This window comes from Xenopus laevis, chromosome 4L (genome assembly GCF_017654675.1).
Source record: "Xenopus laevis strain J_2021 chromosome 4L, Xenopus_laevis_v10.1, whole genome shotgun sequence".
NCBI lineage: Eukaryota > Metazoa > Chordata > Amphibia > Anura > Pipidae > Xenopus > Xenopus laevis.
In genome coordinates this window covers 95,664,959-95,691,763 of record NC_054377.1, presented here as the reverse complement: position 1 = coordinate 95,691,763, position 26,805 = coordinate 95,664,959, and the positions used below count along the sequence as shown (strand labels likewise).

Genomic DNA, 26,805 nt, shown 5'->3' with positions numbered 1-26,805 from the left:
TGGAATCTGCCATTCATATGTGTGATCACAATTATTTTGATTGAGGATCATCATTTATATCCATTGATCTTAAAATATGCAGGTTTAAACTTAAACCAATTAATTTATCTAATTGGTTCCAGAGGGCTCAGTAAATCATTATAGAAATTTTAATAGGCAGTTGCATAACCAGTAATTCTACTGGATACATCTATAGAAAACATTGCTAATGGAAAGGTTCTGCGGTTTAGTAAGGGAAATGCCGTTGTTTGTATGATATCATTTTTTATATGCCAAGCTGTAGATTAGTGTTATAGGTAAAATATTAAAATATATAAACCGCAGTCGTATGAGCGGGAAAGTCAATCGGGCAGCTCCTTCTCCTATGTGTAACAGTGCCAGGCTTTGACTGGTGTAGTGCAGGAATTTTCATGTGTATATGTTAGAGAGGAGAAGGGTTGGGCTGTTAATCACAGGGGTGAGTCACAACATTAGATCTTTGTGTCTGTAATGAGTCAGGATACTCAGGTCTCATAAAACACACCTGAGGGGGGACTCTCCTAGACACACTCCACTGAGCGAGCCAGAGACACAACATAATAACACATAAACCTCAGAACAGTGGTAATTCTGCTTCTTCATTATGAGGGCCTTGTGGGGATACCTGACCGGGCCTCTGACCTTCATGCTGGTCCTGACAGTGCTGACGGAGACATCGGGCATGGAAGGTAAGCGACACCATTGCACTTCTTTGCAAAAGTTGCCTATTCATAAAGATTTTTTACCCTCCTAGTTTCTTGGGGTATTTGTGAGCAGCCATGTATGGCAATTGCAGGTGACTGCCCCTTGTGTTTGTCATATTGCCACAACATTTTGCAGTTTATGCAATGAATAATAGAAATCCACAATTTTACAGATTTTGGATGATATAGTCCTTTTGGGACAGGAATATTAAGCAAAATGATGAAGTAATGTGTTTCTAAGAAGGGATGTGCAGCAGATCAGGGAGAGATTTGCATTTTTTTTATTATTTGCTATTTTCTAACAGAAGCAATGAAGAGTAAATAGTGAATTATGATAACTTCAGAAGCATTTTGTCTAAAAGTAAAGTGAATTCTAGGATGGGGAGCTCATGTGGGTTAATTCTATGCATATAGTTTTCTCTCGCAGTTTATCAGTTCATAATTAAACCTGTCATCAGATTTTGCAGAATACTGGCATAAGATTATTATTTATGCATTTATCCACCTGATCCTTTATTCTGCCATTATATGCATGACGTAAAACCATTAATGACATAAGAATTCCCTGACCTAATTTTACATTCGATCATATATAAGGAGTATTTTTTTTTTCATTTTGATTTTAATCAGTGTTGGGAAAATCTGGTGATTTTTAAAATGTCAGTACATTTGGCATAAAGCTGCAGAAATAAGGCAAGTGGCATGTACCGTATGTGCTCAAATGTCCATCCAGTATGTTATGACTGCCATTCAGTCATTAGAGAAAAAAAAATAGCTTACTACTGTTTTTACCAAGTCCAAGTTGACTGCTGCTCATGTCCCTTACAGACACTTGCGATCTCTAAATGCAAATGTGAATATGTAACAGGAATACATGTCTGGCTAGGAATGTTTAGTAGTTAGGGGGTGCATTGTGCACTACTATTAGAATGAAGGGGTCTGGTACTGAATTTCATACACATACTAATAATAATGATTGTTGTTGGAATAGTTTTTCCCCTTGGGCCTCTAGTTTAAATATCACACTCCTGTGCCAATCAGAGTACATTTGTGCTGGAAACAGTGGAGTAACTAGATGCTACTTGGCCCCACAGCAAATTAATTTTAGGGCCCCCAACATTTCCAGAGGTTGTCCTGTTTTACCAATATATATTGACATTTCTCATTAATTAGGGCCTCATAGGCCCCCTATACCTCCTGGGCCCCCCTGCAGCCGCAGGGTCTGCTTCCTCTGTAGTTACGCCCCTGACTGGAAATTTAAAAAGAGGGAGCAGTAACCCATTATAGAAAAAGAAAACAGAAAAGAGCTGCCATTGGTTGTCACAATGTGTAGTTAAAATTCCTTATATGGGACTCCTTGAAGATCTTATATGACACAGATCTAATGTTTCCACCTGATGGGAATTTCTCTCTGCACAAAGGGGTCACTGGCAGTGAAATAAAATCTGATCACATCTGACTGATGTTTTTGTACCTATATTGTTCCAGGCCAGTGATATGGACAATAAACCAAATGTTTCCAATCCTTTCCCCCCCATGTCTCTTCATAACTACAGCTCCACACATGTTACAACTGTTGAGGGATATGAGTTCTATGAGTATCAGCTGGAGAGGTGCAGGAGTGACATCCTTATGATAGAGTCCTGCATCAGGTCAGGTACTGGGTTCCGGGGCAAAAGTCCCAGATTCCTTGGCTGTGCAGGCAGTCAGCGGGTAACCCGGCTGGGTACCCAACAAAGGTGCGGACTTGATTCCTCTCACCCTCCCTTGTGGTTCTTCCAGTTTTTTTATTTTTTTGCATAGATTCGGTGCCGGAGTGACGTCGCTTTTGGTTAAATGTGACATCACTTCCGGTTTCGAATGTCCCCCGGGTCAGAAGGTTAGTTGGCCTATTGCAGGGCTGGTCAGTGGGAACATTTGGTTCAAATTGCAGGTTGAAAGTTCAGGTTGTGGGTTGTGTATATGGGTTGGGTACGGGTTTCAAAAAATTGACCCGCGAAGGAACTCTCCAATAACATCACTTTCTTCTAAACCTTCCACCAAAACCACTGTATTACAGGAACACTCCATTGATGGCAGAACAGTATCCTCATTTTGTCAGGAAACAAAATGAATGGCAGGAAAATTACCGCTAAATAAACAGCCCCATAAATGGAGATAAAGGACTAATATATGGATCTCATAAATGCAAGGGTGGAACTATGAATTTATTCAGACACAGAACATGAGTTGCAGCTTTAATATCACCTAATGAGCATGGAATGTTATCAAGTTATAACCTGATGTGTGCCTAGGACGGAACAGCCCTCTGCACATTAGTCAAAGAAACATTGAATATTACTTAAGGGGGGGTTCCTGTTATTTGGAAACATCATGTCCAGGTTACACAGGGAGTTGTTTTGGCATTGCTACACAATACACATTATGGGAAGGATTCAGATGGAAACTAATAATGGGGCGAAGGGGCAACAAAAAGATTATACCATTTTCTCCAAAAATTGTATAATCCACTGCACACATGCTTATATAGAAATGCATCTTCTTTAAAGGAACTGTCAACCCAAAAAAAACATTTTGCCTAAAATAGAAAACACAATTCTAAGTAACTTTGCAATATACATTCATTACAAATTTTCTATGTTTTTTATGTTATGTTATATATATATATGTATTACTACTGAAAACAGTGTTTGTCCATTTCTGTGCTCTGCCCTGATGGCTCAGACTGTTGATATAATGTAAGACAAGGCAGCTGATTAACAGAACTGTCTTTGCTGGGGAAATAAGCCTTTTGCAACATTGTTTAAAAAGGGGTGCTGCTTTCAACAGCAGCAATCATTTTTACAAACAACTTTATAAGCACTGACATTTTTTTTTATAGATGTATATTGGAAAGTTGCTTAGAATTATGTTTTCTTTTTTTAAGAATTTTTTTATTTTAGGGTTGACTTGCCCTTTAAAAATGAATAGATATGGATTGGCATTATTGGTAAAATAACAGGTTATCCTTTCCCTTTAATGATGATGCAAACCCAAAACTATAATTTTGCTCAATGAAAATGTCATTACAGGTATGGACTCTGTTATCTGGAAACCTTTTATCCGTAATGCTCTGAATTACAAGAAGGTTGTCTCCCATAGACCTCATTTTATCCAAATAATCCAGATTTTTAAAAATTATTATTTATTAATATATTATTCCCGTTTTTTTTCTTTAATAGTAAAACAGTAGCTTGTACTTGATCCAAACTAGGATAAAATGTATCCTTATTGGAGGCAAAATCTGCATATTGGGTTTATTTAATGTTTAAAAGATTTTTTATCAGATTTAAGATTACGGAAAGATCCGTTATCTGGAAAACCCCAAGTGCCGAGCATTCTGGATAACAGGTCCCATACCTGTACTAAGCAACAGCCATTCATTAACCATTTCAATGACTGTTGTAATTAACCATTATCTAAATATCACTGTACAGCTATTATACATCATTCACATCAGTCCCTGACCCAGTGAAGCTTACAGTCTAAGTTCCCAATCACATTCACACACACTATGGTCAGTTTTATTAGAAATCAATTAAATTGTCTGTATGTTTTTCAAGTGTGGGAGAAAAACCAAAGTTCCTGGAGGAAACCCACACAAACATATACATACTTCTTCACATATACTGTAGTGCACTGGCTGGAATTGATTTCAGGACCCTAGTTCTGCACAGAAACCTGCACTCTTCCAGCCTAGACTCCATTCCTACATTTCCTTGCATTATTGTTCACAAGTCTGTTTATCAGCCGGCTCCTGCTAACTTAATTCAATAGTCAGAGCCACCAGTGCAGAAAACAGCAGACAAATACTGTTTTCAATAGCAATGCCATTTACAAATAACTTCACAACCTGAATTGTTCATTAGTGTAGAATGGAAAGTTGTTTAGAATTATTTTTTTTTCATTGTGTAAAATTTGAGTTTTCATATAAAACAGTCCCTAGTATCTAAGTGTATATATGAGGATGGGAGTGTATAAGCAAGAATAAAGCATGCCAGGTTGTTAGTGTAAATATATGTGGAACGATTGCGCTATAGCCAAAAACTGTGGTATGTGTATCCCCAGGGCTCATTTGCTATTTGCCAAAGGTACTTCAGGAACTGCTCTGTTTAATACATGAAAAGCATAATTATATCACAAGAAGAATATTTTTTGTCCTAAAATAGTAATGTGTTTTTGGAAAGGAAAATTCCCATAGAAGTTACATACAAACTTGCTCTGAGGATCCTATAATAAGATGTGTCTCACATTTCCTTCTGTTTATGGCGCTTCATTCCCTTCCTCCATGTTTGCCTTTATATCTATGAGCAGAAGCTGCCATGTTGCTTACCTTAACAGAGATTTTCTACATGGAATAAATGAAATCATCATTGGTGTTGCTGCTCATTTTTTTTGCAGGTTAACTACATGGAAGCAACATGACAGCTCCTAGTCATAGGTATAATGTACAGGTATGGGGTCAGGGGCATAACTATAGAGGAAGCAGACACTGCATCTGCAGGGGGGCCCTGGAGGTATGGGGACCCCACGAGGCCCTAATTCATATACAATTTCAATAAATATTGGTAAAACCAGTCAACCTGTAAACATTTTGGGGGCCTGAAGAATCATTTGCTGTTGGGTCCAGTAATATCTAGTCCAAATAATCCAAATATTTAACAACGATTTCCTTTTCTCTGTAATAATAAAACAGTACCTTGTATTTGATCCAAACTAAGATATAATTAATCCTTATTGGAAGCAAAACCAGCCTATTGGGGTAATTTAAAGTTAACATGATTTTCTAGTAGAATTAAGGAATGAAGATCCGAATTATGGAAAGGTCTTTTATCTGAAAAACTCCAGGTCCAAAGCATTCTGGATAACAGGTCCCATGCCTGTACAATATGCAGAAGTTCTGACTGCTTGGGGTTGAGAGTTGTAACTATATTTCTTTTTCCTTATCAGTCTGCAATTGTAATGGCCGCTCCCAGCAGTGCGTGTTTGACCCAGATTTGCTGGCACAGACGGGCTCTGGATTCCGATGTATTAACTGTAATGGAGGAACTGATGGTCCCCACTGTGAACGTTGCATGGCGGGGTACTACCCACAACCAGGCGGCACGTGTAGGCCATGCCTTTGCCACACTGTAGGTATGACATTTGCATTATATTTTTATTGTTATTGTAGCACAACACCTTGTAAGCTAAATAGAAGGAGACGGGACAGTGGAAATGATTTTAGCTGCAACCCCTCCTATACTTGCACTATGATTTCTGTCTGAATATGAGGGAATTTCAATGACCTGAATGGATATACGTTGAAATTAATTGTGATCTACCATTAGATCTTGAGTTTGTGAGGAATAGATCACCGCTGCCAACCACTGGTCTAAGCAACTTCATTAGATCACCCTTCTGGGCAATCCCTATTAATAAAGTGTTGAATTCAGACAAGGCAACTGTTTATTTAAATACAAAACTAGCTGGGTTCTCAGTAACGCAGCTTTTATATTCACTGAAAGTAGACCTCACATTATTATTATTATTATTATTATTATTATTATTATTATTAAAGTATGGAAACACAAATTTAACTGAACATTTACTCATTATTGTGTGTCCTATGGGTTAACCACGGTACCAGACCACTAACCTGTAGCTGAGCCTTAATAGAAAAATCAGACAATAATGACATAGCTACAATTATGAATCATTTTTGTTTAAAAACTTTGCTGAAGCCCCTGGCATATATTTCAGAAGGCTTAAATATCCACCTACAGAAAACTGGATACTGCAAATGAACTCAATAACAGTCTTAGGTAACTACTGATTGAATGTGCATGTCTCCTGGCATTAAAGGCTCACTGAACCAGCAATGTGATGACAATGGGCAGTGCCGCTGTAAACCAGGAGTGATGGGTATCAAATGCGACCAGTGCCAGCCTGGATTCCACTCTCTCAGCGACACAGGATGCAGGTAATGCAGAGCCAAGCAACTAACCACATCTTACTCTTAGCACTGACATAAATACTCAGGGTTAGCTGATGTATATATAGACAGTACAGTTTGCATAATAATATAAATATTAATACAAGGCTAATTTACAAACTCAAGAGCAAGTGCCAATTGTGTGCCATTTTGAGTGCACTTTAATGATATAAATAACATTATTTGAGCCTGTACATGTTCCTTTAAATGTGTGCATAATGATAATGTACCAGTTAAACTACTCTGATAAATTGCAAACAAGATGCAAAGTAAATGGTTCATGGACAAAGGGACACCCTGAATTTAAATCCTGTCTCAATATAATGTAATTTTGGGGTTCTCTTAACAGATTAGTTTACACGCATAACAAAATTATACTTAGTGAATCACACACTAGTGCCAGTACTAACACCACACATTGGCATGCGAGAAATTACATTTGAATCCTAAAAAGATATGCTACAACTGCACACAATCTCCCATGTTTTCCCCAGAATTTACTGGAATTGTGGATAAAAAAAACATGCCAAATTGAGGCTCCTAAAAGGGCCCTTCCATCAGGGAAAGTTACAACCTGCTATTTGATTTATATCAGTACTCAGTATATCAGTACTACTGATAAATTCTGCTCTACCCCACTTAACTATTATGGATGCATCAAATCCTGATTTTTAGTGTTCGGCCAAATCCCTGAATCTAGGGGTGCGGATTTGGGCAAATTCCAAACCCTGCTGCCAGTGGCGTAACTAGATATTACTGGGCCCCACAGCAAATTATTTTTCAGGCCCCCAAAATGTTTAGAGGTTGACTTGTTTCTCCAATATTTATTGAAATTGTATATGAATTAGGGCCTCGTGGGGCCCCTATACCTCCTGGGCCCCCCTGCAGCCGCAGGGTCTGCTTCCTCTATAGATACGCCCCTGCCTGCTGCTGAACCGAAATAGCCGGCCTCTCAGGTGGAAATACCTGATGTGCACCTATTTTTTTCAGTTCTATAGGGTTTGGATTTGATTCTGCCAGGCTCTTGGATTCGACTGAATCCAGATAAAAATTGCTCCGAATCAAGGTTTTGGTGCATCCCTATTGATTATTAGATTATCATTGTGTTTAAAGGGTCAGTAACATCAAAAAATGGCAATGGTATTTATATGCCCATTTAAAAACTGTAATCTTGCTAGAGAAAATTTTTTGCTGTGCAGGGATATTAGTTCACTTTGCATATAATAATAATTCATTTGAAGTCAAGTGGTATCCAGAGGCGTCTACACAAGTTTTACAGAGGATTGAAAGGTATTAAAATACATTGGACAGTAAGACAGTAATAAGCAAATGGATCTTTAGAGCAGGGTAAAAATAAAATGTCATTGAGGGATAGCCCTTAGGTGCAGGTTCTTCTTTAGTAACATACATTTCTTGTGTCCCTTCCAAATGCTCAGGAGAGATGGCTGTCAGTGTGAGCCTGCAGGTAGCAGTGGATCATGTGATGCTGGAGGGAGATGTGTGTGCAAACCCAACGTGATTGGCGAGAGATGTGACAGGTAAAAGCTCCATGTCTAACCAGTAATACTGAACAGCACGAGACAATGATATTCATGGTGACACTGGCCACCTCTGTGTGTGTTTGTATGTGGGGTGGGTCTTAGGGAATGCACAGGGGATTGTCTCGAATATGCTGAGTATGGTGTCAGTTTATTGGAAATTATGTGTCAGCTAGGGATTTGATTGCTCTTACATTTATCATGAAATTATCTTAGTTCTTGCAAAGCACTGCCCTTGCACTGTACCATAAGGAAAGAATCAATTGTGCAAATTGAAGCCAATGGGCACTGATTTACATGTTACCAGGGCAATGCAGTGACATGTAACTTGCAAAAGAAGTTCAGTGGGCAGTAAATGTGATTTCTCTGTTGTCTCTCCTACTATAGGTGTAAAGCAGGATATTTCCATCTAGATGCCTCCCGGCCAGAAGGTTGCTTACAGTGTTTCTGCCACGGCCACTCTACTACTTGCAGCAGTTCCACCCACCACAGTGTGCATAAGATTATATCTTCCTTCCAGAAAGGTAAACCACACAAGTGAGGATTATGCGAGCTTTCCCATTGGCGTTTGATGTTATGGCCAACTAGAGAGCCTTATAACTGCTGCCTGAACTTTCCACACTCCTCGCATGGCTTCTTAATAATAAAATGCATTCTATATGTCCTGCAGACACAGAGGGCTGGAGCTCAGTTCTAAGAGATGGATCCATAGCACCTGTCCCCTTGCGCATGTCCCGTCACCAGAAGGAAGTCTACATAGCATCCAGACAACAAGAGCCTCTGTATTTTAATGCTCCAGGTAAATGGCAAAGGAGGAGGAGATAGGATTAAAACATTGGTGGATGCTGAAGACATAGCTAAATGGGTTTATAAAGAGGAATCTCACATCCCACCAATGGAGGAACCAATGGAGCATGTCTCTAGCCAAGTCCCTGTTTATTGTATAATAATCAGCCAAAGCAGTTGTATCCTTAGTGTGACTCTGATGTAAAATGCACCATATTATGCATTGCCTTGTAAAGGTCTCCACTATTTTTTACATTTACACATTCTGTTGTCTAAATAATAGAGCTCACTCTACATTAAACTAGGAGATTATTTTAGTGATATGTACAACATACTCTTCACTTTCTAGGTGTAAAATAAAATTACAAAAGTATTGCTTTCAAACATCCTCACACCCTGCAAGCAGATACTTAGTGCAATGAGTCATTTAGGATAATTACTCAACAGCGCTGCATAGTGGGATAGGTAATGTCTGAGGGCTGCACTACTGAAGTCTTGCCACATGTTTTCTGCTGGATTCAGGTCTGGTTTTTCGACTGGGTCACTTGAGGACGTTCACTTGTTAGTTCTGGACATTATTGTTGAGATACGAGATTGTTGCTTTTGCTTGGTGAACATAACTAAGTATTATTTGTGTGTGTCAGTAGGTATATGGCATGTGCTTGATCACAAATTACTCACTGAAAATGCTACACAGTGGCCCCTCTAGCTTTTCCCACAATCCTAGCCAAAGACCTCTCCAATAAACCTTAGGCCTTCTAGTTAGGGATAGAGTTCAAATCCTGGATAGAGTGCACTCCTAATTAATGCATTCAGTATCTAAAAGTAAACAGTAAAGAACAGTCACATTCTACCATGTTTTCTACACTGTGCACCCTCTCTTCCGCCCTAGATGAATAGCCACAGGTCTCTGTGCTCATATCATGCCCTCTACATATCATGCTGTTTTTTTAATCCTGTGGAGGAGCTGAGCGAAGTCAGACCCCAGACAGAAGTGTTCTGAGCATGGGCACTGTGCCCTAATGAAGCTTGCACTCTTAAACAAGGCCTTTCTAAAGTATCCCTATAGTGTTCAAACAGTGCCAAATTTGCCTTACCACTTCAAATTTCCCTTTTTTTACTTCCCCATCTAATTCTTCTTCTGCTTCTATTTATCTACTGTAACTGTAAGCATCATGCAGTATTTCACTATTCACAAAAAACATATTTTTGAAAACCAGATTCTCATCTATTCAACAAGATCTTGAAAAGTAAAAATTGTACTAAATGTAATACACAGGAGTGTTGCAAATCTTTTGTCTCTTTCACGTTACAGCACAGTTCCAAGGAGATCAGTCCCTGAGTTACGGACAAGCTCTCTCCATCAGCTTTCGGGTGGATCGGGGGCGACACCGCACAGGAGCTGAAGATTTAGTATTAGAGGGGAATGGCCTGAGAGTTGCAACAACACTAACGTCTTCCAAATACTCACTCCCCTGCAGAATACCCCAAATCTACACATTTAGGTGGGAGAAAAGCATATAAAACTCTTTCTGTATATTATTTTATTATGTACCCTTGCTTTTTAAATGATTGTTAGGCCACTCTTTGTTACAAATGAATGTAAAGTGCTGCATACTTACTGGCACTATATAAATTAATGATGATGGTGATGATTTGTGGATTAACATGCAGAGCTGCTAAGTGCATGAAGCAGCATTTATAAGGCAATGGTTGCCTGACAACAACAACCAGATAGGTAGTGACACAACAGTCCTAATGACCCCCTGTTCGATGATCATTATTTTTTGTTGACATGCTAACCTCTCTCATGCCTCATTCTTGTCCCACACAGGCTGGATGAACTCTCTGGAAGTCCTTGGACTCCACAACTCAGTCATTTTGACTTTCGCCGTCTCTTGAGTAATGTGACTTCAATTCGCATCCGTGCCACATATGGAGAATACAGTGAGTAATACGTATGCAGTGCACCTGCTGTGGATGACTTCCACTTAGCATAAAGTAACAATGTCTTTACTGAACTCAGTAGCAGCTGAACACACTTTGCAGTCAAGCAAACTTTGACATTTATTGGAGCAGTGCCTTATACCCAACATATTGCCCTCACTGGCAGCACCTTAGGTTCCCTGAACTTTCCCTGAACCGCAGCCCCCTGAGCTGTATCTGTAACTGTGATCCTCTTTTAGGGCTAATTATGCCTATGCTTACTAGCCTAACTAACTCTTACCCCAGAGGCAACTACACTTCTACTATTCTGACATCAACTAGACCTTCAGCAGATGCTCATAGTAGGTTCCCAAGGCCTAAGTGTGCATTAAAACCCTTATATGAGCTGTCACCCTTTGTAACTACTCATTTGCTTACAACTTTCTGCTTACACAAATCCAAGACCCAACCTTCTTGGTTGCTGCCATCTGCTGTCCAAAGTAGACAAATTACAAAGAGCAAAAGCAAAATATATGCAGCTTATCCTCTTACTAAAATCACCTATGGTGTCAATAACAAGTTTCAAATATAATATAATAATAAACATTCTTAAGAAAATATTTTTTTTAAATATAAAGAGCTTTTGCAAACTGTGAAATACATTTACCATGCTTCACACAGAGATCTAAAACGTTGTGCCACATTGAGACTAACACCAGTTGCTTGAATGCTTCTCAAAGGACTAATAGTATTTGTATTTATGGAATAGCCTATGTCAGAGGATACTTTTTGGTTTAGGCCCTCTTTTGAGGTCCAAAATTTGGGCAGGCTCTCCTTGGGTTATGACAAAATTACAGATGTATGAAAACGTTGCTATATTCTTCATACATTCAAGAATATTTAGGACAGTAAATCAATGTTTAAACCAAATTTTACAATAACTGACCCAAAGCTACATCTAGAAGAAACACCAACTGGTTTTTAAGGTGGACCCCCAGCTACTGCCCTGGGCTCCACTGTGTTGGCTCCTGAGTGCTGGGGTCAATTTACACACATACTAGATAGACTTTAAATACATCATCAATAATACAAACCTAGGAAGCAATCATTCAACTTTTGATGTTATCATAAAAGCATAACTGAAACAGCTATAAATTCATAATGTTTACATCGCATAAAAAAATACAAATTGTAGTCTTTATTCAATTCTTAATATGTTGCGGAGATGGTTCTCCCAATAAAAAAAGGGGGGTGGAAAATTGAGATTAAAACAGAGGGAGGTCTGGTGGATAAAGTGATTGGATTGCCTCATATGGCTTGAATAAAGACTTGCATATTGGTATATAGTTTTTATGACATGGTGCCGCTATTCTCATAGCTGGGCTAAATAATCCTTGCTGTATGTGTGCACAATAATGGTGACACAGTACCCAATTTGCCATCACCCTACAGGGTAACTTACTTCACCAGTGACCAATCTCAAGATTGGCCTCATATGCCAGACTGTCTTTATCTGCAGCTGCTGTTAAAAAATGCAATGTCCATAGGCAAGACTGAACATATTACATCTCTTTTTGTTCCCATTTATATAGGCACAGGATACTTGCAAAATGTCACTCTTGTATCAGCACAGCCAGTACAAGGGGAACCTGCTCTATGGGTAGAACAGTGTGTTTGCCCCTCTGGTTACCAAGGCCAGTTTTGTGAGAGATGTGCCCAGGGATACCGCAGAGAGTCTCCAGGTCTTGGTGCTTTCAGCTCATGTGTTTCCTGCAACTGTCAGGGTGGAGGACTTTGTGATCCAGATACTGGTAAGTAACCAAGAGAGATCTCACAAATGACAATATCGGAAATTGATCAATAACCCCTAAATAAGCCTTTGTGCTCTGACAGGTGACTGTTACTCTGGAGATGATAATCAGAATAATGATTGTGCAGATTGTCCTCACAGTCAGTACAATGATCCTCGGGACCCCATGAAGTGTTTGCCTTGTCCATGCAGTGCTGGAGTTGGGTGTTCATTGTCCCCAGAAACTCAGGAACCTGTATGTGATGAATGTCCTGTTGGGCTAAATGGTTAGTAGCAGTACCAATCAGTAGTTTTTCTATGGTCTGTTTCTGCTCATACTTATACCTGTGGTTTTTCCCATTAAACTAACCAAAATAAATGAAAAGGATATATATATTAAAATGCACTTTTTATACTTGAAATATATATGTTTTTCTGCAATGGGTTAGAGAAAATGTATCCTGAATGATAGAAGGCTGTAGACCAATCATCTACGACATAAACCGTGGTATAATTACAGCACCACGGGCCCTGGGACAAAACCTGGGCCCAACCACCCCCACCTACGCGAGAACTTCTCAATTTTGTGCTGCTGCTTAATCTTGTACTACTGCTTAATGTATTTAGTATAGGTAAATCTAAACACAACTGGACTTGCTGAGTAATCAATGAAGACGTTTCACTACTCATCCGAGCAGCTTCTTCAGTTCAACTGACTGGTGTGGGAAATTCTCTGCATATAAACGCTTCCACTCCACTTCACACTTCACACATCCATTCATGCAACTCTCACAAGTAACACCTGTATCTAGGAGTTGCATGACACATTGGATAATCCTATCACAACTACACAGAATCAACACCTCTGTGAATTTCTTCAGATGTCACCTCTTTGAAGAGTTACAATGTGCCATTGTGATTGGATTTGTGGAAGAGTTTATATGCCGAGAATTTCCCACACCAGTCAGTTGAACTGAAGAAGCTGCTCGGATGAGTAGTGAAACGTCTTCATTGATTACTCAGCAAGTCTAGTTGTTTTTAGATTTACCTATACTAGATATACCATGAACTGGATGAATGAAAATCTTCATAGTCATACTGCTTAATGGTTTCCCCTTTGAGGTGTTGGGCCTGGCTGCAGTTGCGCTCCCTGTCCCCATGGTTGTTGCACAACTGGATATCAAAAAGAGTTGATTATATATCATACGTGAACATTAGAATTGCATGCAGTAAAACCCAGCATGTAGAATTTCACCATAATTCATCAGTTGAGTGAATGTCCAAGGTCTGCCTATAAACCAAGTAGATATGTCTCACAACTAGTTAAATGGTTGCAATTCCCATCACACTACTTACATGGGGAAATACCCAAAATTCCAGTAGAGACATACCTCCATACCACCTTTGTCATTTCTCTTATATATGTTATGTCATGAATTATGTGACATTCTAGCCTAGAGTTTATTAGTGATGCCAACACTCCCAGTTAGGAGTATGTTCTCCCTGTCTGTGTTGATTTCGTCCAGGTATTCCGGTCCCCCCCCCAAACATAAAAAGCATGTAGGCAGGTTATCTAGCTCCTTATGAAGCTGGCCTTAGCATGGGTGATTATAAATGTGATAGGTACTAGTTCTGCACGGGCTGGCAAACAACCTTTAAGACCCAAAGCTATTGGCTGGCACATCACTTTTCCAGGAGGTTATGCACACGTCTTCTGGCATTGGACCCGCAATCTTTTGTTTATATTGCTGCATCTGCCCTGCCTTAAACCCATTGGTGATGTCAGCAAAGCATGGGTCAGTCAAGGGAATCTAAACAGTGATGGCACGACAGATAGGGTTGGGTCTGGGTTGGGGTAGGTCAGGTTAGGTTAGGGTCCAACATGGAATGTCCACAAAAATAGAAACAAATGGCACACTCACTTCAATGCTTCTGCATAAATTCAAACTGATTTCATTTTTATTTCGGTGAGATCCCAGCAAACGGGGTCCAACATGGATCAACCTTGCATTGCTAATAGAGATTACTTAAATACACTGAAGCAGGGACTGATGTGATTGATAATCTCTGCATAAACATTTTAGTGCCACATTAATTAGAGTAGCTGTAGTCTGTTTTTTTATTAATTTTATAAAGTTTTAAAAGAAACAATGGTCTTGATATAAGAGATACTAATCTTACAGCTCAAGATACAAATGGATATACTTTAATATGAGAGAAAGAAAAGCAATATACAAAGAAAGGTAAATGACAAACACATGACATTTATCATTCATTTAATTATTTGTCAAACATGCTTTTGTCTAGGCCCCCGCTGTGAGATTTGTGCAGAGGGCTATTTTGGAGACCCCCAGGGTGAACGTGGAGCTCCGAGACCCTGCAGGCCCTGCCAATGCAATAACAATATTGACCGGTCAGTGGAAGGCAGCTGTGATAGAGTGACCGGCGAGTGTCTGAAATGCATTCACAATACAGCTGGGTATTACTGTGACCGATGCATGGATGGATTCTATGGCAACCCCTTGGCAACAGCTCCAGAACTCAAATGCAAAGGTAAAATGGGTTTTAAATGATGTTGGTTATATTAAAGTTGCTTATTTTCCTTTCAAAAAGCCCTATAACATCTGTGTTAAAGAATCCTCAACAAAAAACTGAACCAAATGAAAATCCTAGCTTGTGTATTTAAGGTAAAAAAGAATCATCTGATAATGATTAGCCCAAATCCTGGATCCTGTTCAGCACTATTCCAAACTATTATGTATTATCAGAAATATAGAAAATAGAGAAAGATAATATGGATGCCCTGTTCATGGTTCTGTCTGTACTTCCTGCTATTTTATTGTGGTGTTTTGTTTCAGATTGGGAAACCAAGTTATCATGCTGCAAAATCACTTTTTCAGGGACAATAGAATACTGAAGTGCTCCTGGTTGTCTTTTCTGTGCTACAGGGCACTGTGCTCAATTGTTATTGCCACTGTACTTTAACTCTCTTCATACTGCATAAAGATACAGATTGCAAGCTCTGTGGGGCAGGAAGCTCTTTCCTTCTTTAAACATGAGTTACTCTTTCTAATTGTGTATAATTATTTAATGCAATGTTTGTACTATTATCATATTGTAAATATGGACTCACAGTCACAGAATTGTTAATATTTAACAGAAAGCCCCTACTATAACTACCCAATCTCATGACTTACATTCCTTCCTATTCCATAGCCTGTTATTGCCACCCAGTGGGGACTGCACACCAAGGATGTCAGAAAGATGGTTCCTGCCAGTGTAAAGCCGGTTTTGAGGGAAGGAGTTGTGATCAGCCCCAGTGCCCTGACTGTTACAGTCAAGTTAGCACCAAGGTATGTCTGTGACATTCAAGCTTTTATCTTCCTTTCATCAGGAACTGCTTCTGAATGCTGAGTTCTAAGTACACCATCAGTGGGGGAATTTAATATAAGTCGTTAACGGAAAAATTGTTTGCAATATGAACAATTTTGCCTTTGTGACCTCTTTGCTCCTCAAGTGACAGATAAAAGCTTAAAGAATAATATTACTTTTCTACATGCAAATTTGTATTCTTATTTGTGTGCAAAGAGTCTAAGGGGGAAATGTAATAAAATTCACAAAGAGAACACATCTGCATAAAAATAAGAATACAAATTTGCATGTAGCAATTTTATAATATTCTTTAGGTGGGGAAAAGAGTTCACAAAGGCAAACTTGTTCGTACTGCAACAGATTTTTCCGTTAGAGACCTGACATTACATGTCGCAATGTAATATTGTTCATTAGACTCTTATTGCATTGCTTAATTGCACACTGCGAATCCTAATTGCGCATTGAGAACTTGTAAGATGTGCTTGAAGGTGGTGTAAACTTTTGTAGCAAACAGTTTTTCAGAAAGAAATTTTATTACATATACTGTGCACTATTGCAAACCATAAGATGGTTGAGGGGCAAAGGGTTCGCAAAGGCAAAGTTGTCCGAAATGCAAACATTAATTCACATTGCAAATAATTTTTCTGTTAGCGACCTATATTACCTTCCCCCATATGTGTAATTATTGTTGTTATGATGGGTTTTACTGTACAGTGATTTACAGCAATAAAAAGTTGTTGCTGATTCCATTTTATTCTTGAGAGTCTAGATAGAGACTAGATCATTTATACCATAACATTTTTAGCACTGGCTGGTTTTAGGGTAAGGTGGAGAGGACTTTGACGAAGACCCCAGGTCTAAATGGGAGCCAATTTTAGGCAGTATTGCAGTGAGTGCATTTTCCGTGTGCCTCAACATTATATGGGCCCCTAACAATCAGAGTAGCAAACAATGCAACTCCTGGGTGGTTCGGGAGATTATAGCGCCAATTCAGTTGGGGCCCAAGAAACATGACCTCAATGGAAAGTTTTTGAAATTTGCTATTAGGGACGGTCATTCTTGCCCTTAGGCAAAATTTCCATGTACTACTTAATTTAAATGAATTCAGATTACTCCTTTCTTACAGAATGTTTATTTTTCCTTCATAGCTGAACCTGTATAAGAGGCAAATACTTGAATTCACTCGAGCAAATAATGGGCAGTCCCCAGTCAGGGGGGAGCTGGAGGAGAGAATGAGGAAGGCCGAGGCAGCCTCACAAGGACTGCAGAGAGACTCAGGGGCTGCTCAGGGTAAGATATTAACTCCATGGGACAGTTTTGTGATACATCACCATAATATCATTTGCAGATTAGAGCATGGAGTGGTCAAAATGAACTGTGCTCCTAGCGCGCAGAAAAAACATTTCTGGGGTGCTACCCCTTTCCTGTATCAACTCTATGCGTTAGTCAGTAATCAAAATCGTTGGGATGCTCGTTACTCCTCCCTACTAGATGTATGGTGGGTGTTTTGGTACAAGTGTCCGAAAGGAATGTGCAATGCTGATAATTATGGCTTTCATGGGGACCTCCATCCGCCTCACATTTCTTCATAGTATTTTGTACTTTTTATTCCTTATAAAATGACTAAAGTCGTAACTGTTTTTTTTTTTTTTATGCCATTGTTGCTCCTTCATATAGTTCTTGTTTCCAGTTTTCAGAAAATAAATCATCATATAATGCTGCTCTCTTTCAGGTGCAGCACTGTCATTGCAGAGGCAATTCTCTGGTCTTAAAGGAGCGCAGTCCAACACTCAGAATGTGCTGGATCAGACCAAGGAGAAGCTACAAGGACTACAGACCCAAAAGAGCCAGTACACGGGACAGCTACAGGACATGGGGAGGAAGATTAATATTGCATTGCAGCAGTTACAAAGCAGCCAAGAAGAGCTGAACCGCATGGTAACTATTGTACATGTAGCGCTTACCCACTGAAACTCACATTTAGTGCATTTTTAGCTAATTTCCAGGGCTCATATAAACGGTTATTCTTGCACAGAATGCACATTAGTACCAGAAATTCACTTTTTAGTTCAAATATAAGGCACCGCTAAGTAATATGACACACACCAGAATGGTGCAGTTCAATTTTTTTCAATTTGCAGTTCTACTGGATCACTTTAAAAAGCTGTTATTTCGCAAGAATACCGGACCCTTACTTCTTGATACGGCCACTGTACGCTCATAGCTTCCCTGAGACCCCTGGTATCCAATTGATATGTCACTGATATATGATCACGATACTCAGTTAATGTATAGTGCTTCCCACTCTATCCTTTCTGTGCTTACTCCTCCACCCACCGTTTTGCTACTATCTTCTGGATTGTAGATGTGCCCAACATAGTTTATTTTTCTGTTTTTTTTTTCTCTTTGTTTAATAGTTTCTTACTCACAAAGTACGCCTACGTGATATGTAACCTGCTGGTGTCTTTTGAATTCTTGTCTTGGGATACCTTATGTTCAAACACTGTATCTTATCTTATACTTGAATTTTTTTATTGCAGGATTCTCATGCTATTGTACTTTTGATACTTTGCGAAACACGTAAATAAAGAATTTATAAAAAAATAAAGGGCAGAGCATGATGAATCTCGAAAAGTTTGGATAACTCCCTAGTCAAAAAATTTGAAATTAGAAATTTCAATTCGCCCTTAATAAATCTGCCCCTTGATGTACGCATTGTAATTACAGGCATAGGTTTGGTATACTGTAACAATGTTATACTGTAACTACCTATCTTGTTTAATCTACCAATAATTTATCAGTTGTCTTACTCTTGATTCCTTCAAATAATAAACAATTTTTTAAAAAAGGAAAAAAAAAAAAAAAAAAAGCTGTTATTTAATGATCTAAGAGGCTGGTGGAAGACATCTAAAATTGGTACCACTGTGTTGGACAGAGACTTATTATATTCATCAACTGTCAATTATCAGAACAATTGAAAGCCTATATGAACAAATACCTTTGTTTTTGTTTTATTTTAATTGTTGTCCCTTTTTCTAATCTCACAGACATTCTCGTCTACAAATTTACCATTGGACTCCTATTCAAAGCTCAGTCAAGAGGCCCAGCAAATAGCAAACAGGTATAAGAACTCTGGATCTAGATCCCTTTAAAACAAAAACATTTACTCTTTAAGATTATAGGGTTTATTTACTGTTGCACCGGGCACAAGTGAAAGCACTCAGGGGAGCGACATTGTCCCCTTGCACACCTGCACCCAGGGCAATAGACTGAGCTCTTCAGTGCAAGAGGCATGGAAAATATTGCGATAGAAGCCTGCCTTCTAACTTGTAACTTACTGACTGTTCCCTGACTGCACAGCCTTGCACAGCAGGCCCAGACTGTGGTACAAGATGCAGCAGAAGCACAAGGAGATGCTGAGAGGGCGCTACAGATACTACGAGCCGGTGGAGCTGACCCTGAGGCTGCAGACAAGCTGAAAGCAAGGTACAGTGTAAAATAGCTCTTGGTTGGTAACTATTTATTTTTGTAGAGTTTGATTTTATCTAGTTGTCTCCAAGGTACTGTATACAAATCCTATTTATGTAGTTCATCCGTGGTGACAGGATATAGTACTTCTGTATTACAGCAGTCAAGGCTTATTAAAACTAGATAAAAGCTGGTGCAGATTAATTCCAGGCATTTCATCAATTCAGTCCTGTGGGTCCTTCTGCTTGAGGGAGAAAACTCTAAGAAGTCCAATCTGCTTCTCTCCAGCTGTTGCACTCACCCTTTCAGCTCTTGGCAGAACACATCGTTTTGTTTTAATTAATATCATTCATTGCACAATGTAATCATTTAACCTTTGTAATATTACCATGGACATGTTTGCCCTTATAATACTGGAGGCCATGGATTCCGTCCTGCTACTCACTGACACTTCTGCATGCATATAATGTACCTTCTAACACATCCCAGCACAATGCAGTCAGTAAATAATGGGGCAGGTTAGTAACCTTTTTGGGAATCCAAATCAAAGTGCCTTTGCCCATGAGCCTAAATATAGTATTTATGATATAATTTATATAAATGTTAATATGATTACAGGATGGAGGGGGCCCGCACACAGACCAGAGCACTAGAAACTGAGGCTATTCAGTCAGCGGCAGCGGCAGAGAGAGCCCACCAGGACAGCATGCAAACAGCTCGTGCCTTTGGGCAACTGCCCTCCATACCTGTGGCATTCCAGGTAACCCTGCTATTTACAGCTGCAATTCTACTTCTTCAATTATCCTGAAGATAAGAAAAATAACACCTTACCAGAAATGGAAACAATGGGGTGTGATTTAATTACTTCCCTCCCAAAATCCCCAATCCAAAATTAGGGATGTATTTGGCCAGTTTGTATTGTACTTTGGGACTTCAAGTACCAGAATCCTTCACTTCTCAGGGAACTAATAAGGGAAGGGATGTGTTACACTTTCAGCCTAAGGGATGTTTGGAAATGGTTTGTCATAGTAACATCAGTTTGTGGAATCAAGTATGTTTATATAAAAAATACATTTATTTTCACAGTTCAGATAGCGTTTATCCACCATTTCTGCACAACCCCCAACTGAATGAGCTCAGGTCAAAAAGGAGGGTAGATTTCCCCTTTAAAAGCTTGGAAGTTCTGTCTGTTCTTCACTGGCTGCATTTGTTACACTGGAAATTAAATGCCAGGAGCATCAAACAGGACTTTCCTACTTGACATACACTCTCATTTATTTTTAATTGTAAAGAAAGAGAAGGTCAGAAAGTAAGTTTCATGTGACTTCCTGGAATGAAGAGAAAATGGAGATGGCACTAACATCTATAGCAGCTTTTTAAAAATCAATCCCATCACGGGAAAGCAGAACTAGAGAGCCTGAATAAACATGTAAAATAAAGCCCTCGTGGGAAATCAGGCATCTGTGCCGTTGTAGAGATTGATCTAGTGGATGGTTTTATTGAGCAGAATACCCATCATACTCAAAGCGGTCATAGACAGGTCATTAGTACTATAAATACTGTATACACAATGTTACCATTGCATCTGTGTTATCTACTGTCCCAGTCACTTTTAGTAAACACAAATCTCCTGATACATTGGCAGGTCTTTGGCAATTATGAATTTTTAAGATCATAAAAATCATTTATCAGTTTCATGGAGAACACATAAACCTGTTTTTGGTTAAAAAAATATATTTAAAGTCATATTTAAAGTCATCAAATGCCCCTGAACAACAACACGACTAAATGCGACTCTTCCCACTCCTATTGATGCACTTGCTAAAAATAAAGGTTACTTGAAAGTCATCCCCTGTGCTAGCATGAGCAGTTGTGTAGGACTGGGAATGCAGGGGACTGGGGTGGCAAATATATTGGAACACAATAGCTACAGAAACACTTAGGTCTTTGTTGTAGAAGTACAACTCCCAGCATTGTGTGACCACTGCAGGTTCTTAGGGAGTGCCATCCATTGTAGTTCTACAACAGCTGAAGGACCATAGGTTGGAAAAGCAGAGAAGAGTTTGAAAGTTAAAGAAGATGACTCCAAGGCAATGCAGGAAGGCTATCTACCTCAAATCTCCAGTCTGATAAGAATATAAAGCAGGGCTGCACAAGCTTCTAAAATATATATTTAACACATCTTTTCACCTTCTTAGGTTGGAAACCAAATCAGTATCATTTGTCTTACCCTAAGGCTGGTGCTACACAGAGGGTAGAAGCAAGAACACCCTGTGCCTCACTAATCTTTTCTATGTTCATCAGGCAGAGCTGGAGCGTTTAAAAGGGGAGTCCGCAGCACTCAAAACAACTGTGGATGCAGATCTGGCCCAAAGCAAAAATCTTCAGAGGAAATTTACTACCTGGGAACAAGATGCCGAGCAGCAGCTCCAGCAAGGACAACAGAACAGATTGGTAAGGCCCTAATAACCCCTATTCAGACTACAAAGTTTGTCTTCTATTTATTTCCCCTGAACCAGAGAATAGCTTTTGCAAGGATTACCAGCATTCTTCATATTTTTGTTACATAATTTTTCTTCTAAAGACTGCTTAAAACCATGTATTTTTGATCAAAAATTGTATCAAATGCTAGGGAAATAGCTTCTAGCATTAAAGCAGCTTTATGTGTACAAATGTCACTATGCAGGACAAAACAAAGTACTCCAGCACACGTAATCTGCTCAAGGGTTATTATCCGTGTTTAATGTCAAGCCTAAAAGGTTACAGCGTTTAACCTTAACGTTGTAACCTTTTTGGCTTGACATTAAACACGGGTAATAACCCTTGAGCAGATTACGTGTGCTGGAGTACTTTGTTTCGTATCACTTGCTGGAGGTGCCGTCCTCCTATGCCCCATGCACAGTGTACGTTGAAGAGGGACCACGTGTGCATCTGCATTTCGTCGGCTGATTTACTATGCAGGACAAACAATGCACACTATGCACACTATAAACATTTTACTATTAATTCAGATTATAAGTCGGTTCTAATGCCAAGGCAGAAGTATGAATGTAGCATGAGAGGATTGCACGACTATTGAGTACCAATATGAAGTAAATCATACTTACTGTTTCTGGTTATCTTCCAGTTGGCAGACCAATTGCTGTCAAGGGCAAATGCAGCAAAGACCAAGGCAATGCAAGCAATGAAGACTGGAAATGCAACTTTCTATGAGATTGATGGAATCTTTGTGAGCCTAAAAGGTAATTACTATAAGTGGCTAGCGGTACTAAAAGGAACCACAGATTTTGCATACTTGAACCCTCAAATATTTCTTATGTCTTGAATTCCTTTGGCTTGATTTTTCATAGTCACGTTGTACAAAATAAGCACTTTAAACCAATTTGTATTTTGATACTGCCAATTATACAAATGGCTGACATTTTTTGTCTAAGGGTTTGGTGACCAAGTTGGGGACCGTCGCAGTGAGGCTGAAGATGCAATGCGCCGCCTCCCAGCGATCCGCCTCAAGGTTCAAGATGCAACAGATAGCACAAAAAGAACAGAGACGGCCCTGAAAGGAGCAGAGAGTGATGCAGCCAGAGCGGAGGGCAATGCCCAAGAGGCCAATACGATCGCCTCAGAAATACAGCTGGTAAAAGCATATGCATTTCTAAATAATATGCAGATTATGCTAATTATATGTGGGAGATGAATGTAGCAGTCCAAACCAGTGTGTTTGCTTGAGCAATGCCACTCAGCTGAAGAATAATGTATTGAGTGCTTAACTTCACCAGTCTAATGCTCATTTCCTCTTTCTAAAGCTAACTTAATAAGTGCCCATGCTTAGCTATCTGTCTATCAAGCAGATTATGGGTTCTCACAAAAAGAATAATGATTTTGGGTTTCATCCACAGGGTTCAGATTGTGGGTTCCGTCCATAGCATTCAGATTGTGACTCTCAACCATAGCATTTCAATTGTGGGTTCTTCTTCAAAGGATAGCGATTGTGGATTCTCACCCAAAGCATTCACATTGTGAGCTCTCAACCATAGAATACAGATTGGGGGTTCTCCTTCAGAGCATTCAGAGCATGGCTTTCTTGTCCAGCATTCTGTGTTTTCATCAAAACATTTTGCATGCAGTGAAGTGGTAAATGGAGTCATCTCGTCATCCATCTATATAGGGAACATAACTTATTTTTCATTGTAATTCACCTGTGCTGCAGTATTCTTGCCACTAGGAAAGGCTATGATGGTTCTGATGCTAAAAGTAAAGTCCAGTTCTAAGCCTTAATGTGTGCAATCTTGCATGCATCCAGTGTTTTCCTTTTAACCTGTGAAAAAAGGTATGCCATCCTATATACTAACCCATAGTAAATATGTATAATCTGTAGCAAATCGCACCTGCCTATGAAATGAAATCTGTTTTGTAGTTTTTGTCATACTATTTCCTTTATGAATTTATATTATTGTATATATTTTGTTCATAAACCACTTGTGAATTAGCCAGTCCTCATCAATAACATGTCCTCTTGTATGTGTTTCCCACAGAACATGCTGCAGATGGGCCAGGATGCTAACAATTCAGCAGAGATGGCTCTTGCATTGGAGCGGGATCTGGCTGAGATTCGCCGGCTGGCAAAAAACACTGGTGCATCTCTGGATGGTAGAAATCAGGACGCTGAGAAGGACAGTGCAGATGCAGATGACGTAAGAACTGAATACACTTAACCTGACCGAAAGGTTGCCTGTAATATCAAGTCATGATGTTAATCAATACATATAATTTCCTTGGATATCAATTTCAGTGTAAAGATGCTTAGAAATGACATCTTCAAAAGTTCACAGAGATAAAAATATCAACCAGAATCCAACATTTAAATTGATAGGATACAAATGTTTAAAAAGCAATAAATAGGGGGAATTTATGAGAAAAGGAAAGTGATAACTACTGTTAGCACACCAATACAGAATATTTAGTAACATTTTCATAGTGCATGTGATTCGATCATTAAAGGAGTAGTTCACCGTTAAGTAAGCTTTTAGTATGTCATAGAATGTCCTATTCCTAGCAACTTTTCATTATTTATTTTTTATATCTTTGATTTATTTGCCTTTCCCTTCTGCCTTTTTAAAGTTTTTAAACGGGGGTCACTGACACTGATTTTACGCTGGAGAGTTAAGCAGTTCCTGTTTTAAAAATGGGTTATATACATAGTAACATAGTAAGTTAGGTTGAAAAAAGACACACGCCCATCAAGTTCAAACTTTTAACTCTATTTTAACCTGCCTAACTGCTAGTTGATCCAGAGTCGTTTGTGGGACGCAGTATCAAATGCTTTGGCAAAATCCAGATCACATCTACTGTTCCCACTGTCCAGCATCTTACTTACCTCATCATAAAAAGCACAAATTAGTCTGACATGACCTATCCTTTATAAAGCCATGCTGATTGCTGCTCATAATGTCATTCACTAGGACAAAATTTTGAATGTGATCCCTTAACAAGCCTTCAAATAATTCACAGATGTCAAACTTACAGGCCTATAATTGCCAGTCTGAGATCGTAATCCCTTTTTAAATATTGGAATGACAGCAGCTTTTCTCCAATCCATAGGTATTGAAGGGAATCTATATATTAAAGGGAATAGGAGGTAATTTTTTCCCTCTACAAAGCACTGGTAAGGCCTCATCTAGAATATGCAGTGCAGTTTTGTCTTCAGTGCTTAAAAGGAATATTAATGAATCAGAATGTCCAGAGAAGAACAAATTCATTAAGGGTATGGAAAGTGGCAAATTAGCGAGGCTTTGGATATTAGGCAGGTGTGGTGGACACATAGTCTTCTATTTTGTTATTGTTTTTCTCACTCAAATGATATGTTTTCATTAGATTGCAAAGAGAGCACTGGAAACAGAAGCCAGCGCCTTGGGAGTCAATGATGCTGTAACTGCAACTCTTAGTATTTTAGATCGGTTGCTTCATCTATTGGGTAAGTGACAGGACTTATTCACTCAAGATGGATGGGCTTCTTTTTTTGCTGAATTCTGATATGGCTAAGCTCTTAAATAACCCTTATAAGTATTCTGCATTTCTATCACTTGCCATCTTATGTCATTGTCCTCTTCCTGAGAAATTTGAAAAGTTCAAAGTTATTGCCACAGATAAAATAACGTTAGTACAAGTCATTACATATGTCAGCATCATTTTATGCAGTGGCGTAACTAGATGTTGCTGGGCCCCACAGCAAATTAATTTTAGGGCCCCCAACATATCCAGCGTTTGTCCTGTTTTACCAATATATGTTCAAATTGCTCATCAATGAGAGCCTCATGGGGCCCCCTGTACCTCCTGGGCCCCCCTGCAGCCGCAGGGTCTGCTTCCTCTGTAGTTACGCCCCTGATTTTATGTCATCCCTCTGAAAAAGTTAATGAAAGCTAATCTTGCTATGTAGTATTTCTGTTACATCATTTTTGTCCTGAGCCTCTAGTGATGTCATACCGTGCATCCGGTGATATATTCTTATGGAGATGATGAGGCAAAAACTGCACCTTCCCACCCTATAGTAGATCTTTATTTACCATTGAATCCATTGTATGTGAATGAAATACAAGTACCTTCTATTATTATGTCCCTTGTAGATCAACCAATAGATATAAATGAAGGGGACCTAAAAGCTCTGGAAACCAGTATGGGGGCTGCTCGTACTCAGCTAAATGGACGTCTCAAGCCAGCTGTGCAAGACCTGGAGCAGGCCGCACAGCTAAAAAAGCAAGCCATGATGACAATAGAAAAAGAGATCAGCCAAACCTTGATTGATATTCAGAACTTACGGGACATTCGTGATAACCTACCACCTGGCTGTTATAGTACAACTGCTATTGAGAAGCCTTGATAGATTCTTGCATAAAATAATTAGTATTCTCTGGATTCGATTGGTACTGGATCTATGTGCAATAAACCAACACAGACAGAACTCTTGCAAGTTTCCATACTGTGAGATGTGTCCTTTGAAGAGGCAGACACATGGAATATCCCTGAGGCAGGAATTAAAGTGAACGAGGCCACAACTAATTGAAGACGATGGTACTTATATGATTCCAGAGCAAAAAGGAGAGACTATGCCAATTATTTCATCTCTGTATTGTATTTCTATTTATTTATTAATAAAATATAACCCAAATACGGCTCCACCATCTGGTGATATCATGC

At 39.2% G+C, this 26,805-nt stretch overlaps 1 protein-coding gene across 1 annotated transcript; it reads left to right on the top strand.

Annotated features, from left to right (window-relative positions):
- Positions 1 to 26,776, top strand: lamc2.L (laminin subunit gamma 2 L homeolog). The gene is made up of 23 exons (XM_018258502.2): positions 1 to 707; positions 5,712 to 5,897; positions 6,606 to 6,723; positions 8,172 to 8,273; positions 8,661 to 8,797; positions 8,944 to 9,072; positions 10,375 to 10,564; positions 10,894 to 11,006; positions 12,578 to 12,796; positions 12,879 to 13,061; positions 15,082 to 15,327; positions 15,991 to 16,127; positions 17,295 to 17,436; positions 17,879 to 18,084; positions 19,194 to 19,267; positions 19,507 to 19,632; positions 20,233 to 20,374; positions 21,919 to 22,068; positions 22,742 to 22,856; positions 23,049 to 23,248; positions 24,147 to 24,305; positions 25,486 to 25,585; positions 26,235 to 26,776. Exons 1-23 carry the CDS (start codon positions 623 to 625, stop codon positions 26,486 to 26,488), a joined length of 3,513 nt encoding a protein of 1,170 aa, XP_018113991.1. The 5' UTR covers positions 1 to 622; the 3' UTR covers positions 26,489 to 26,776.
- Positions 26,777 to 26,805: the final 29 nt, after the last annotated feature.